General features: G+C 52.2%; 1 protein-coding gene and 1 non-coding gene across 4 annotated transcripts; one reads left to right on the top strand and one right to left on the bottom strand.

Moving 5' to 3' along the window:
- Nucleotides 1-260: 260 nt before the first annotated feature.
- Nucleotides 261-7,457, top strand: LOC105478548 (FosB proto-oncogene, AP-1 transcription factor subunit). 3 transcript variants are annotated; one of them, XM_071087142.1, is made up of 5 exons: nucleotides 261-978; nucleotides 2,893-3,213; nucleotides 3,458-3,565; nucleotides 4,838-4,993; nucleotides 5,134-7,457. In XM_071087142.1, exons 1-5 carry the CDS (start codon nucleotides 853-855, stop codon nucleotides 5,134-5,136), a joined length of 714 nt encoding a protein of 237 aa, XP_070943243.1. In that variant the 5' UTR covers nucleotides 261-852; the 3' UTR covers nucleotides 5,137-7,457. The 3 variants fall into 3 exon arrangements, with proteins under 3 accessions (XP_070943243.1, XP_011734266.1, XP_070943242.1); XM_011735964.3 differs by having other exon boundaries at nucleotides 4,838-7,457; XM_071087141.1 differs by lacking the exon at nucleotides 261-978 and adding an exon at nucleotides 1,238-2,736 and having other exon boundaries at nucleotides 4,838-5,600.
- Nucleotides 7,458-10,861: 3,404 nt separating this feature from the next.
- Nucleotides 10,862-10,948, bottom strand: TRNASTOP-UCA (transfer RNA opal suppressor (anticodon UCA)). The gene has a single exon. It is a non-coding gene; the product is annotated as a tRNA-Sec (tRNA).
- Nucleotides 10,949-15,486: the final 4,538 nt, after the last annotated feature.

The raw sequence follows: 15,486 nt of genomic DNA on the forward strand, positions 1-15,486 counted from the left end.
TTGCGTCACAGGAACTCCGGGGAGGCGGGGCCGGGATCCCCTCCCGCCTAGGGGCCCGGAACGCAGCCCCCGAGACCCCCAGGGCCCCGAGGGTCATGCAAGTGACCAGATCGAGTCTAGAACAGACCTCTTGCTGGACGGTGCGGGACTCGATTTGGCGGGTCCGGAGATTTGGGGAAGTTTGTTCAGCGAGGGGCGGGTGACGTAAGCAGGGGGGCGGGTCTCGGGCATATAAATACAGGCTGGCGGGTCTGTGCTTCATTCATAAGACTCAGAGCTACGGCCACGGCAGGGACACGCGGAACCAGGACTTGGAAACTTGATTATTGTGGTTCTTCTTGGGGGTTATGAAATTTCGTTAATCTTTTTTTTTTTCCGGGGAGAAAGTTTTTGGAAAGATTCTTCTAGATATTTCTTCATTTTCTTTTGGAGGACCGACTTACTTTTTTCGTCTTCTTTATTACTCCCCTCCCCCCGTGGGACCCGCCGGACGCGTGGAGGAGACCGTAGCTGAAGCTGATTCTGTACAGCGGGACAGCGCTTTCTGCCCCTGGGGGAGCAACCCCTCCCTCGCCCCTGGGTCCTACGGAGCCTGAACTTTCAGGAGGTACAGCGGCATCCTGTGGGGGCCTGGGCACCGCAGGGAGACTGCACAGAAACTTTGCCATTGTTGGAACGGGACGTTGCTCCTTCCCCGAGCTTCCCCCGACAGCGTACTTTGAGGACTCGCTCAGCTCACCCGGGACTCCCACGGCTCACCCCGGACTCGCACCTTACTTCCCCAACCCGGCCATAGCCTTGGCTTCCCGGCGACCTCAGCGTGGTCACAGGGCCCCCCCTGTGCCCAGGGAAATGTTTCAAGCTTTCCCCGGAGACTACGACTCCGGCTCCCGGTGCAGTTCCTCACCCTCTGCCGAGTCTCAATATCTGTCTTCGGTGGACTCCTTCGGCAGTCCACCCACCGCCACCGCCTCCCAGGTAAGTTTTCGATATTAGGGGTGCTGCTTTGTAGGTTTTATTTTTTAAGTCAAGGGTGACAAGAATAACCCCCAACCCCCACATAAAGACGCATCAGAACCCTAGATCTGAGATGGAAAAGGCTCACAGCGCACTTTGCAAACTGCAAAGAGTCGGGAGATGTTTGCAATTGGTTGCGTGCGTGGAGCGCAAGGAGGGAACGCGGCAGGGAGGGTAGGCTTTGGGGCGTGTGGGGGTGGGGTGGGGAATGTGCCGCTCAGTGCAACGTGTATGCGGTAGCGGGGCTGAGAACTTTGAGCCGGCTCCGGGACTGCCTCCCGTTCGGGTTCCAGACCTGAAGCTAGCGCAGTTAGGCAGGTGGGGGAAATCCCAGGGAAGCTTCCAGTAGTCTCTTTTCCTTTCCTCCTTCTTCGGAGCGCCCACTTCGGTGCCAGGTAGCCCTCCACCCATCGGGAAGAGGGGCCTCGAACCCTCAGCCGCGCTGCCTCCGCCTCCTGCGCGGAGACGTAACGGGGGACCCGTGCGTAACGGCTGACGCGCTGGAATCCTCCGTCTGACGCGGGGCACGCACGGCGCGCGGCGCCCCCTTCGTCCGCCCCGCCCCTGACGTCCCGGGAGCGTTCTATTTTGGAACGCCGGGGCCACGTTGCTAAGGGAGGGGGCAGCCCGGCGTTTCGATTGGCCGCCGGGGCGCACGCCTTGGCCAATCAGCTTTCCCTTCCTATTTGTAGGGTGCAGTTTCCTTCCCCCTGTCTGTCCCCGGAACCCGTGGTTCCTTGGCGGCTGGGTCTCTTTTCCGCGCCTCTAGAGGCAGAGCGAGGGGATCCCTGTCGTGACAAGAGCGGCTCTCTGCGACCCAATGGATCTGCGAGACCCTTGCGGGGATCTGGTCCCTGGGCTCTCAGGAGCAGGGGGTGTCTGCTTGTGTGCCGGCGTTTCTTGGAGAGATACGGTGGCTGTCACCCTCTTCTCCAGGCACTCACAGACAGATTCCCACTCCCTCTGCTCCGGATGCCCGGTTCCTCCAGTGTGTCCCAAGACAGGACTAGAACCGCGAACCGAAGGGCAACCAGCCAGGTGGTCTCCAGGAGCTCCGCCCCCTCTGGGTTCCCAGGACGCTGATTGGCCGGCGAGCCAGCCCTTCCCTCACCACGCCCCCCGAGAGAGTAGTTAAGCCTTCAGAGCAGTTCCAGGAGTCCATTTACGGGAGGGGGGAGATGAGCGCTGCTGAAGCTTGGGGGCTCGGGTTCCGCACCATTCCCCCTCCGCGACAATCTAAGGGCGCCTCGGTGGTTACTTTTCTCTACCTGTCCGTTCACCCTAAACTGTCACTCGTCAGTCTCACTCTGAAAAGAGACAGTAACTTGAAACGTTGTTCTAAACTCCTAGGCCCGTCCCCCAAACACCCTTTTGACTGGGACCCCCGCCCCTGCATGGGACCTCGCGGAGAGGGGTGTGTGTGTGTGTGTGAGTGTAGAGGAAGGCTTGGCCTAAGGCCTCTCCTTCTCCCTCCCCTTGCCTCTGGGGTGGGGGTGGGGTGTTGTGGCTGTGTGTGTGGCTGTGGCTCCGTCCCGGGGGTTCTGTCAGCCGGCTGTGTCCAGCCTCCTCTCCACCCCCCACACCTAAGAGTCACCAACCCGGGGTGTGATTCACCACCCGCTGGAACCGTGCAACCTTTCCCCGAGGAAGAAGGAGGAGGTAGAAGCCAGTTGAGCAGAAATCCTCTCATTAACCACTGCGTCACGGTGTAGTGGAAGGGTGGGTGTCGTGGCTTTTTCCCTGTGACACACACATCCACACTCGCTCACCCTGTGCTCACTCACGGGGTCGGTGTGTGTTATGTGTGTTGGGTGTGTGTGTGTTGGTGTCTTTGTTTGTGTGTCTACGCCTGTGTGTGTATGTGTCACCCCGTAGGAGTGCGCCGGTCTCGGGGAAATGCCCGGTTCCTTCGTGCCCACGGTCACCGCGATCACAACCAGCCAGGACCTCCAGTGGCTTGTGCAACCCACCCTCATCTCTTCCATGGCCCAGTCCCAGGGGCAGCCACTGGCCTCCCAGCCCCCGGTCGTCGATCCCTACGACATGCCGGGAACCAGCTACTCCACGCCAGGCATGAGTGGCTACAGCAGTGGCGGAGCGAGTGGCAGCGGTGGGCCTTCCACCAGCGGAACCACCAGTGGGCCTGGGCCTGCCCGCCCAGCCCGAGCCCGGCCTAGGAGACCCCGAGAAGAGACGGTGAGTAAGGGGCATCAGAACGTGGCCTGGGTCGGGGGAAGCAAGAGAGGTAGGAAGTTTCTTATGAATGGAGGGGGACTCCACTAAGGCCTCAGTGTTACAGAAACCCCAAGATCCTTGCTACACGAGCGAGGACTGGAGGCTTGTTTTTTGGTTCCTGGGGGTTCTGAAAGAAGTAGAGGTTTGGGATGGGTGGAGGAGTGCTGTATCCCCAAATCTCATGGCCTCTATCTCCCCGATTCAGCTCACCCCAGAGGAAGAGGAGAAGCGAAGGGTGCGCCGGGAACGAAATAAACTAGCAGCAGCTAAATGCAGGAACCGGCGGAGGGAGCTGACCGACCGACTCCAGGCGGTGAGGACAGGCCCTGGGGTGGGAGAGGGGATGCTGAGGGGAGCTCTCTCCCCATTCTCTGCCCCCTCTCCACCTGTACCCTTGTCCTGGGTTGAGAACTAGACATTCTGCATATGGAACTAGGTTACTGGTGTGGCCAGATGGGGTAGCCCAGGGCACAAACACAGACCCCCATGTACTTAAATCAACTCCTGGTTCCCCCCTCATTTCCTGACCCCATGCACTACTCTCCTAGCCTTCATTTCATCCCAAGGGGCCACATGGGGCCCTTGAGGAGAGGGGCACTCCCATCATTTCTCCCATCTGGTCTTCAGCAAGTAACAACACATTTTGCCTCAGTTTCTCCATCTCTCCAAACCCTCATCAAATCTCCCAGGCTCCTTCTACCCTTAACGCTCTGGAAAGTCTATGAAATGAAATTATTCCACCTCCTGCCCTAGCCACCCACAGCTCTCCTGGTGCTGGTGGCATCCCCCAAAACCCACTCCCTTCCTACGTCCTCCCTTGGTCTGAGAGTTCCCTACTGTATGCCTGCAGGGTGAGCTGTCACTCCTTGAGGGAACAAGGGAATTGACAACTTTCCTTCTCTGCTTGATCTCTTCCCTGGGTGGTAGAGAGTGAGGGGTAATAGAAGGAAACACATTAAAAACACATAACAGTGGCTCATGCCTGTGATCCCAGCACTTTGAGAGAGGTCAAGGCAAGAGGATTGCTTTAGCCCAGGAGTTTGATACCAGCCTGGGCAACACAGGGAGGCCTTGTCTCTACAAAAAAAAAAAAAAAAAAAAAAAAAAGTAGCTGGGCATGGTGGTGCACACCACTGTGGTCCCAGCTACTCTGGAGGCTGTAGTGGGAGGATTGCTTGAGCCCAGGAGGTCCAGGCTGCAGTGAGCCATGATTGCACCATGGCACTCCAGCCTGGGGGACAGAGCGAGACTGTCTCAAAAACAAAACAAAACCAACCACATAACGATTGTTCATTCATTCAACAAACCTCTGAGTGCCTCCTGTGTACCAGAGACTTCCCCATAAACCTGGCCCCTTCCCTACCATCCTTTGTACAGATGGGGAAAACTGGGGCTCCTAGAAGGCAAGACCCTTGCCCCAACTCCCATGGCCAGCAGGACTCCATCTCAGGGGGAGTTTTTTTCTCAGCCTGGGGCTGCCTTCCAGCAGCAAGTCCAGGGGAGCCATGACCCGAGTTTCCCGGTCACTGACGAGCTTTTTTCTCCTTCCTCCCTCTCTTCTGTGACCTGGCCTCCCCGACCTCAGGAGACAGATCAGTTGGAGGAAGAAAAAGCAGAGCTGGAGTCGGAGATCGCCGAGCTCCAAAAGGAGAAGGAACGTCTGGAGTTTGTGCTGGTGGCCCACAAACCGGGCTGCAAGATCCCCTACGAAGAGGGGCCTGGGCCGGGCCCGCTGGCGGAGGTGAGAGATTTGCCGGGCTCAGCACCGGCTAAGGAAGATGGCTTCAGCTGGCTGCTGCCGCCCCCGCCACCACCGCCCCTGCCCTTCCAGACCAGCCAAGACGCACCCCCCAACCTGACGGCTTCTCTCTTTACACACAGTGAAGTTCAAGTCCTCGGCGACCCCTTCCCCGTTGTTAACCCTTCGTACACTTCTTCGTTTGTCCTCACCTGCCCGGAGGTCTCCGCGTTCGCCGGCGCCCAACGCACCAGCGGCAGTGACCAGCCTTCCGATCCCCTGAACTCGCCCTCCCTCCTTGCTCTGTGAACTCTTTAGACACACAAAACAAACAAACACACGAGGGAGAGAGACTTGGAAGAGGAGGAGGAGGAGAGAGAGGGGAAGAGACAAAGTGGGCGTGTGGCCTCCCTGGCTCCTCCGTCTGACCCTCTGCGGCCACTGCGCCACTGCCATCGGACAGGAGGATTCCTTGTGTTTTGTCCTGCCTCTTGTTTCTGTGCCCCGGCGAGGCCAGAGAGCTGGTGACTTTGGGGACAGGGGGTGGGAAGGGGCTGGACACCCCCAGCTGTCTGTTGGCTCCCTGACGTCAACCCAAGCTCTGGGGATGGGTGGGGAGGGGGGGTGGGGTGACGCCCACCTTCGGGCAGTCCTGTGTGAGGATGAAGGGATGGGGGTGGGAGGTAGACTGTGGGGTGGGCTGGAGTCCTCTCCAGAGAGGCTCAACAAGGAAAAATGCCACCCCCCACCCAATGTCTCCCACACCCACCCTTTTTTTGGGGGGTGCCTAGGTTGGTTTCCCCTGCACTCCTGACTTTAGCTTATTGATCCCACATTTCCATGGGGTTAGATCCTCTTTACTATGGGCGGAAGTGAGCCCCCCCTTAAAGGGAATTCGATGCCCCCCTAGAATAATCTCATCCCCCGACCAGACTTCTTTTGAAATGTGAACATCCTTCCTTCACTGTCTAGCCACTCCCTCCCAGAAAAACTGGCTCTGATTGGCATTTCTGGCCTCCTAAGGCTCCCCATCCCGAAATCAGCCCCCAGCCCTGATTCTCATGACAGTGTTATCCCAAGACCCTGCCCCCTGCCAGCCGGCCCTCCTGGCCTTCCTCGTTGGGCCGCTCTGCTTTCAGGCAGCAGGGGGTGCTGTGATGCCGTCCTGCTGGAGTGATTTATACTGTGAAATGAGTTGGCCAGATTGTGGGGTGCAGCTGGGTGGGGCAGCACCCCTCTAGAGGGATAATGCCCCCACTCCCGAAAGCCTTCCCTCGGTCTCCCTTCCGTCCATCCCCCTTCTTCCTCCCCTCAACAGTGAGTTAGACTCAAGGGGGTGACAGAGCCGAGAAGGGGGTGACAGTCCTCCATCCACGTGGCCTCTCTCTCTCTCCTCAGGACCCTCAGCCCTGGCCTTTTTCTTTAAGGCCTCCCCGACCCATCCCCAGCCTAGGACGCCAACTTCTCCCACACCTTGGCCCCCGACATCCTCTCTAGGAAGGGAGTGAGGGGGTGTGACATTTTTCCGGAGAAGATTTCAGAGCTGAGGCTTTGGTACCCCCAAACCCCCAATATTTTTGGACCGCCAGACTCAAGGGGCTGGAATCTCATGATTCCATGCCCAAGTCCCCCCAGCCCCGACGCTGGTTTTGGCTCTCCCACCCTGCCGTTCCCTGCGCTTCATCTCATGAGGATTTCTTTACGAAGCAAATTTATATTTTTTAATATCGGGGGGTGGACCACGCCGCCCTCCATCCGTGCTGCATGAAAAACATTCCACGTGCCGCTTGTCGCGCGTCTCCCGTCCTGATCCCAGACCCATTCCGTAGCTATTTATCCCTTTCCTGGTTTCTGAAAGGCAGTTATATCTATTATGTATAAATAAATATATTATATATGGATGTGTGTGTGTGCGTGCGCGTGGGTGTGTGAGCGCTTCTGCAACCTCAGCCTAGGTCACATTGGCCCTCAAAGCGAGCCGTTGAATTGGAAACTGCTTCTAGAAACTCTGGCTCAGCCTGTCTCAGGCTGACCCTTTTCTGATCGTCTCGGCCCCTCTGATTGTTCCTGATGGTCTCTCTCCCTCTGTCTTTTCTCCCCCGCCTGTGTCCATCTGACCGTTTTCACTTATCTCCTCTCTGACTGTCCCTGCCGATGCTCCAGCTGTCGTCTGACTCTGGGTTCGTTGGGGACATGAGATTTTATTTTTTGTGAGTAAGCCTGAGGGATCGTAGATTTTTACAATCTGTATCTTTGACAATTCTGAGTGCAAGTGTGAGAGTGTGAGCAGGGCTTCCCCCTGCCAACCACAATTCAATGAATCCCCGACCCCCCGACCCCATGCTGTATTTGTGGTTCTCTTTTTGTATTTTGCACCTGACCCCGGGGGGCTGGGGCAGATTGGCGATGGGCCGTCCCCTCTCCCCTGGTTCTGCACTGTTGCCAATAAAAAGCTCTTAAAAACGCATTCGCCGGGTTGCAGTGTTTATTTCCTCCTGACATCCATTTGCTGGCTTCCTTTTAGTAAGAGAGGGTGAAGTTAGATTGTCGAAGGACTACACACACACAGAGATCATACACACATACACACACACACAGACACACACACCCTTGCAGGAACTCCTTCTAGTCAATGGGTCTACAGCAGGATAAAAGGAAGACAGTCACGAGAACTTCCTGCACGCACAGGCAGTGCCTCCTACTAGAAAGAGTAAGGGGCCACAGCCCGTCGCGGTGGCTCACGCCTGTAATCCCAGCATTTTGGGAGGCCAAGATGGGCGACTCACTTGAGGTCAGGAGTCTGAGACCAGCCTGGCCAAGATGGTGAAATCCAGTCTCTACAAAAAATACAAAAATTAGCCTGGTGTGGTGGCACACACCTGTAATCCCAGCTACTTGGGAGGTTGAGGCAGGAGAATCACTTTAACTTAGGAGATGGAGGTTGCAGTAAGCCAAGATCGCACCACTGCACTCCAGCCTGGGTGGCAGAGTAAAACTCTGCCAAAAGAAGAAAAAAAAAAAAAAAAAAAAGTAAGGGGTCAGAAGTTGAGCCTGCAGGTATGGGGTCACAGAGGTCTCTTAGTGATGGAGCTTGTATGCTCTATGGGTTAAAGACAGCCACTAAGGAGATAAACTATACACAGAAGAAGCCTAATGGGCTGCACACAGTGGCTTGCCCTTGTAATCCCAGCTCTTTCGGAGGCCGACGTAGGAGGCCAGGAGTTCGAGACCAGCATGGGGTAACATGGTGAGACCCCCCTCCCGACCCCCGACCCATATCACTATGTTGAGGAAAAAAAAAAAAAAAAAAAAGACGATCTTGAGAGACTTACACAGCAAACTGCTAAAGACTACTCAGGCTAGGAATGAGGAGTCATCTTGGATTTTCTACAAACCACAACTACAAAAGAACGATTATTTTACACTGGAGATGTATTTCCTTTTGTTTTCCATATGACCACGACTGGGGCCAACCCAAGACTGACCGAAGCAAATATATGACCCTTTTTTTGTTTACAGATAGAGTGGAGCCATCCCCATTGCAAAATCCAAGCCCTCTCTTATTTGCATAACAAGTCCTATGGGAATTGAGGTGAGGGTCCAGCGGTCGCTTAGACGCTTTGGTAAATGAACAAACAAGGGAAGTTGTCATGGTGGAATCCATTTATTAATTCATTAGAAAAAAATGTGCTAAGCACCTACCCAACTGTGCTGGGAGTTGGGGGCACTACAGGAACTGAGCCTCGGGTCCTGCCTTTCTGGAGCTCACAGTCCATTAGGGGACACACACCCGTTCCCAGTCAGGGACAACCTAAAGTGGATGGGGTTGGGGGAGCCCATGGGGCTAGGGAAGCAGAGCAGGGACACCTAGCTTGGACTGGGAGTTGGCAAAAACTTCTTGGAGGAGGGGACAGCTGAGCTGAGCCCTAGATGAGGATAGAGTATAGAAAGAACTAGAAAAAGACCGAGGCCAAGAAAATAGCACAGCCAAAGATCTGTTGGTGGGGAGAAGGCTTGATACACTGAGAATGCTTAGAGGGTCGGGTGCGATGGCTCACACCTGTAATCCCTTCACTTTGGGAGGCTGAGGAGCGTGGATCACCTGAGGCCAGGAGTTCAAGACCAGCCTGGCTAACGTGGCGAAACCCTGTCTCTACTGAAAAAAAAAAAAAGCAAAAAATTAGCCAGGCATGGTGGTGGGCACCTGTGATCCCAGCTACTCAGGAGGCTGAGGAAGGAGAATTGCTTGAACCTGGAAGGCGGACGTTGCAGTGAGCTGAGATTGCACCACTGCACTCCAGCCTGGGCAACAGAGCAAGACTCCGTCTCAAAAAACAAAAACAAAAAACAAAAAGAGAAAGCTTAGAGATTCATGGGGACTGGAGCCACAGGTGTGGAGAGAGGGGTTAGTGCAGACCAGTTTCTGCAGGTATTATAAGGACGTTCCCAGGCTAAGGAGTTTAGATCTTTTCTTCAGGGCACTGGGAAGCTATTACAGATTTTGAACACGAGAGGGGCAGGGGCAGGTTTGTGATTTAGGAAAGGCCCCTCTGGCTCCAGACTGAGAGTGACTGGAAGGGACAGGAGTGAGACTGAGCAGGAGACCAGGGAGGGAAGTGGGGTAGGGACCCTGCAGGGTGGGGTGAGGAGGAGCCCAGAACAGGGTTGGGGACATGGGACAGAGAGGAGGGGAAGGATTCAGGAGACATTCGGGAGGCAGGACAGCTGGGGCTTGGTGAGCAGCCGGCTTGGGAAGGAAAATACAGGGCAGTAATAAATAGCATGGGCCAAGTGATCTGAGTGAGTCTGGGAGTGGTGGCACGCACCTGTGGGCTCAGCCATTCAGGAGGCTGAGGTGGGAGGATTGCTTGAGCTTGGGAGTTTGAGGCTGCAGTGAGCTATGATCATATCACTGCACTCCACTTTGGGTGACAGAGCAAGACCCTGTCTCAAAAAAAAAAAAAAAAAAAAAAAAAAAAAAAAAAAAGACACTGCCTATAAGTTAACCCTGCTCTACAAGGAGCAGTTTTTAAAGTAAAATTTAAAGAAAAAGAAAGAAAGGAAAAAGGCTGGGTTGCCTTGAACAAGAGACTTCATCTCCTTGAGCCTCCATTTCCTCATCTGTAGAATGGGGGCCGTTACGAGGAGTTGCAAGGCTTGTGCATGCCGGCGCTAACTGCAGAGTGACGGTGCAATTATCATTACCCTCATCATCTTTATTGGGGTCACCCTGATCCCTCGATATCCCATAATACTCCCCCTTCTCATCCTTCAAGTGTCTGCCCTAATGTTCCCGAGACACCCTACCAGCTCAGCTCTCCTTATGAGAGGGCCTCACTGTTCTGTTTCCTTTGCAGCCGTTATCCCCTTTGCAGTTGTTAATTAAATGTGTAATTACATGATGGCTTAATGTTTGTCTCCCCCACTAGGCTGAGTGCATCAGGAGACCAAGGCCAGGGCTGTCACCACCGCTGCGTCCTGAGCAAATGCTTGTTTGATGAGTGAATGACAGAAGAGCAAATGAGCAAATATTTGACTGATTAATCAGTGCATGCGTGATTAAATACATGAGTGAGCAAACCACTGAATGAGTAAGCAATGGAAGGGGAGAGATCTAGGATAATTTCCAAACTGCCAATATCCCAGAACTGTGTAGATGAGTTTTGCTCCATCTTTTGGAGTGGTTTTTGACACACTGGAGGGGGAAATAAGTAACGACAGTCAGAGATCGGAGTGGCAGAGAAAATAGTTTGCAATGCGGAGGGCCGCAGCGACCTCTCCAGGTGCAGGCTGGAGGAGCGCCTCCCGGGCAGCCAGCAAAACAAGGTCCGGTTCGATAAAGAAAAGTTAGCACGCTCTGTTTGTGGCTGTCGCCCGAAAGGTGGAATTGAACCACTCTGTCGCTAGACAGCTACAGGTTTGAAGCCTGCACCCCAGACCACTGAGGATCATCCGGGCGAGATAACAACGCTCCCGCGCAGCTATATAAGGATCGCAAAGGCTTACCTTTTAGAGTTATGGTCGCGTCCTTTGGGCAGCTGTGAGATGGTCGACTTCAAGGGCTATACATTCTCTCCACTCACTTATCACGAACGATGTCCTTGTAAAATGTTGCCTTCACTTCGTATAGTATGAATCATCCTCGCTCACAAAACCGTCTCATTTACATAGCGCCACGCATTCTGGGAAGCAGCGCCTGAGCACCTGGCAAGCTGTTAAAGGGCCCAGGACCCCCTTTTACCAAAATGAAAAGTCAGCTTTTTAAGAGGAGAGATTCAGGATTCGGCATTCAGAAGCGCCTTCTCGGAAAATTCCGAATTCTCCTTCTGCGGAGGAGTGGTGAGTGGGTTCCTGTTAGAGTCTGATTCACCCTGGCCCCAAAGGCTCTGAGCAGGCGGCTACCGGGCTGGTGCGACACCTGCTGTTCTTTTATGGAATTGCGTAGGCCGATGGAGCTCCGCGTTCATTCAAACGTTTATTGAGCGTGTACTGAGTCCCAGGGACTGTCTCGGTGCTGGTGACTACAGACATCCTGTCCCGATTGAGTTTAAACACTAGACATAACCAATTTTGCACTTGCGTTTTATGGTTGGGGAAACTGAGACAGACTCAGAAACGGATAGTACCATATCCCGGTTAAAACGGCCCATCCACTTAGGGAAATCGAACTTGTGTTACAATTTTTATTACAAAAAAGGTGATTCTTTTTTCTTAAATTTTTACGTATTTAGGAGGTACAGGTGCCGATTCCTACATGCATATGTTGATTGCGTCGTGGTGAAATCTGGACTTTTAGTGTACTCATCACGAAAAATTATTCAATATTCTGAGTCAGTGATTCTTTGACAATACCATTCTCCGGCATTGAACTCTCCCATGACTTCCATTTCATAGTAAAAGTCAAAGTTCTCACCCTGCTTTACAAATCCCTGTGTAATCCAACCCCTTTGGCCCCTCTTATCCTGTCTCACATACTGCTCTTCCCTTATATTATTGGCTTTGGGCATACAGAGGTCTCGCTGCACACATGGATCATGCTACCTCCGCAGGGACTTTGTGCTTGCTGATCCCCTAGCCTGGATCTCCTCCTCACATGTTTCCGTGGCTCATCGCCTCCCTTCACTCTGTTATCTGATCAAATACCAAAAACTCACTGAGTGACCAGCACTCAGTGAGGCCTTCCCTGACCACCCAGTTTAAAATAGCGAGTGGATGGGCTCAGTGGCTCACGCCTGTAGTCCCAGCACTTTGGGATGCCGAGGTGGGTGGATCACCTGAAATCAGGAGTTCGAGAGCAGCCTGGCCAACATGGTGAAAACCCTGTCTCCACTAATGATACAAAAATTAGCGAGGTATAGTGACTCATGCCTGTAATCCCAGCTACTCGGGAGTTTGAGGCAGGAGAATCGCTTGAACTCTGGAGGCGGAGGTTGCAGTGAGCTGAGATGGTGCCATTGTACTCCAGCATATCCTACTCCAGCCTTGGTGAAAAGAGCAAAACTCCGTCTCCAAATAATAAATAAATAAATAAATAAATAAATAAATAAATAAATAAAATAAAAATTAAAAAACAGCAAGCTCTGTCACTCTATCCCCTTACCCTGATAGACATTTCCCCGTCACTCTGATCACCACCTGCCATTTTCTGTGTCTATTTGCTTATTGTCTGTCTGCTTCTGTAGAATATCAGCACCATCAGACTTTGCATTTTATTTTTGATCATTGCTGTATCTCTAGTGCCTGAAAAGTGCTTGAGAACATAGCAGATGTTCAGTAAATGTTTGTGGAATGAATAAAAGAATATTATCACTGTCTTTTTTTCCTTCTTCTTCCAGACAGGATCTTACTTTGTCACCCAGGCTGGAATGCAGTGGCGTGAAAACAGCTCACTGCAGCCTCGACCTCCCGAGCTCAAGTGATCCTCTTGCCTCAGCCTCCCTGGGATGACAGGCATATGCCACCACGTCCAGCTAATTTTAATTTTTTTTTTTTTTTTTTTTTTTTTTTTTTTTTTTGTAGAAACAGGGGCCTCACTTTGTTACCCAGACTGGCCTCGAACTCCTGCTTCTGGCCTCAAGCCATGCTTCTGCCTTGGGCTACGAAAGTGCTGGAATTTCATGCTTGAGCCACAGCACCTGGCCTCACTATCCTTCTTTGAGCCTGTTTTCTCATTTGTGTAACCAGACTAGTACAACGGATCTCACCAGAGAAATCATGATATAAAAGTCTGACACTGGATGAGGCAACTGGGAGGAGCTTAGTAAAGGCTGTTTCTGCCAGGTGCGGTGGCTCACACCTGTAATCACAGGACTTTGGGAGGCTGAGATGGGTGAATCACAGGAGATTAGAAGTTCCAGACCAGCTGGCAAACATGGTAAATCCCCATCTCTACTAAAAATACAAAAATTAGCCAGGCATGGTGGCTCACGCCTGTGATCCCAGCTATTCAGGAGGCTAAGGCAGGAGAATCGCTTGAACCCAGGAGGCTGAGGTTGCAGTGAGCCAAGATTGTGCCACTGCACTCCAGCCTGGTCGACAGAATGAGACTATATATATATATATATATATATATAGTTTCTTTCTCTTTTTTTTTTGGCAGGGATTACAGGCACTTGCCCCCACACCTGGCTAATTTTTGTTTTTTGTTTTTTTTAGGAGAGATGGGGTTTCACCATATTCACCAGGCTGATCTTGAACTCCTGACCTCAGGTGATCCACCTGCCTCAGCCTCCCAAAGTGCTGAGATAACAGGCGTGAGCCACAGTACCTGGCCAGTAAAGGCTGTTTGAATCTTCGATCTGTTTTGAGCTTCGAGGCTTTAGTCATAACTGGACCCAAATTCTCAATCAGACCCTCTTCCACCACTCTTTGTGATAGATAAATAAGCATTTTGTCTTATGGGAAGTATTAACTAAGAGCATCTTTAGAAAGTTTTGGACAGGCACCATGGTTCACATCTGTAATCGCAGCACTTTGGGAGGCCGAGAAGAGTGGATAGCTTGAGCTCAGGAGTTCGAGACAAGCCTGGGCAACAGACTGAGACTCTGTCTCCAAAAAAAAAAAAAAAGGATTGCCTCTGCTTGGCAAATCCTGATTCAAGATATGTCCCCTGAACCCTCTTTGTTTTAATTAGATAGTTACTGCTAGGCACTTCTGTATACAATTTCTGAGGCTGTAAGGACTCCTTGGAACACTATTATCTATCTCCTAATATGTGACATGTGTCATGACAAACAAGTGAGTTTTTCTTTTTTTTTTTTTTGAGATGGAGTTTCACTCTTGTTGCCCAGGCTGGAGTGCAGTGGCGTGACCTTGGCTCACCGCAACTTCTGCCTACCAGGTTCAAGCGATTCTCCTGCCTCAGCCTCCCGAGCAGCTGGGATTACAGGCGTGTGCCACCACGCCCGGCTAATTTTGTATTTTTAGTAGAGACGTGGTTTCTCCATGTTGGTCAGGCTGGTCTCAAACTCCCGACCTCAGGTGATCCGCCTGCCTTGGCCTCCCAAAGTGCTGACATTACAGGCATGAGCCACTGCGCCTGGCTGCACAAACATTTTAAATGTCAATATTTTTGTGTTTATTTTTACTATTATCTTCTATTTCTGTCAAGCAATACTGGTTTCTGGTGGCAAAGTAAGTTTTCTTCTTGAAATACATTTATTATTATATTATTAAATATTAAAACAATTTTCTTTTTTCTTTTTTTTTTTTTTAGGCGGAGTCTCGCTCTGTCGCCCAGGCTAGAGTGCAGTGGCCAGATCTCAGCTCACTGCAAGCTCCGCCTCCTGGGTTTACGCCATTCTCCTGCCTCAGCCTCCCGAGTAGCTGGGACTACAGGCGCCCGCCACCTCGCCCGGCTAGTTTTTTGTATTTTTAGTAGAGACGGGGTTTCACCGTGTTAGCCAGGATGGTCTCGATCTCCTGACCTCTTGATCCACCCGTCTCGGCCTCCCAAAGTGCTGGGATTACAGGCTTGAGCCACTGCACCCGGCCTCTTTTTTTTTTTTTTTTTTTTTGAGACAGAGTCTCACTCTGTCGCCCAGGCTGGAGTGCAGTGGCCGGATCTCAGCTCACTGCAAGCTCCACCTCCCGGGTCCATGCCATTCTCCTGCCTCAGCCTCCCGGGTAGCTGGGACTACAGGCGTCCACCACCTCGCCCGGCTAGTTTTTTGTATTTTTTTTTTTTAGTAGAGACGGGGTTTCACCGTGTTAGCCAGGATGGTCTCGATCTCCTGACCTCATGATCCACCCGTCTTGGCCTCCCAAAGTGCTGGGATTACAGGCTTAAGCCACTGCGCCCGGCCTAAAACAATTTTCAAGAAAAATATTAGATAAATAGCAGAATAAGTAGTAGAAAGATGATGAAGGTCATACGGGGAATGACTGAGGTTTGGGAAACAATAGTATAACTGTTTACTGTGCATTTATTATTATACGCCAGGCCCCATGCCAAGGGCTTTACATATAGGTATAGTCATGGTTGACAGTTTTCTTCT

This window comes from Macaca nemestrina, chromosome 20 (genome assembly GCF_043159975.1).
Source record: "Macaca nemestrina isolate mMacNem1 chromosome 20, mMacNem.hap1, whole genome shotgun sequence".
Taxonomy (NCBI): Eukaryota; Metazoa; Chordata; class Mammalia; order Primates; family Cercopithecidae; genus Macaca; species Macaca nemestrina.

What these genes read in the sequence shown, in the direction of transcription:
- LOC105478548 (XM_011735964.3), top strand. Translation starts at nt 853, where the DNA reads ATGTTTCAAGCTTTCCCCGGAGACTACGACTCCGGCTCCCGGTGCAGT. An exon ending in CCACCGCCACCGCCTCCCAG is followed by an intron (nt 979 to 2,892) that starts GTAAGTTTTCGA and finishes GTCACCCCGTAG; the next exon opens with GAGTGCGCCGGTCTCGGGGA. An exon ending in GGAGACCCCGAGAAGAGACG is followed by an intron (nt 3,214 to 3,457) that starts GTGAGTAAGGGG and finishes TCCCCGATTCAG; the next exon opens with CTCACCCCAGAGGAAGAGGA.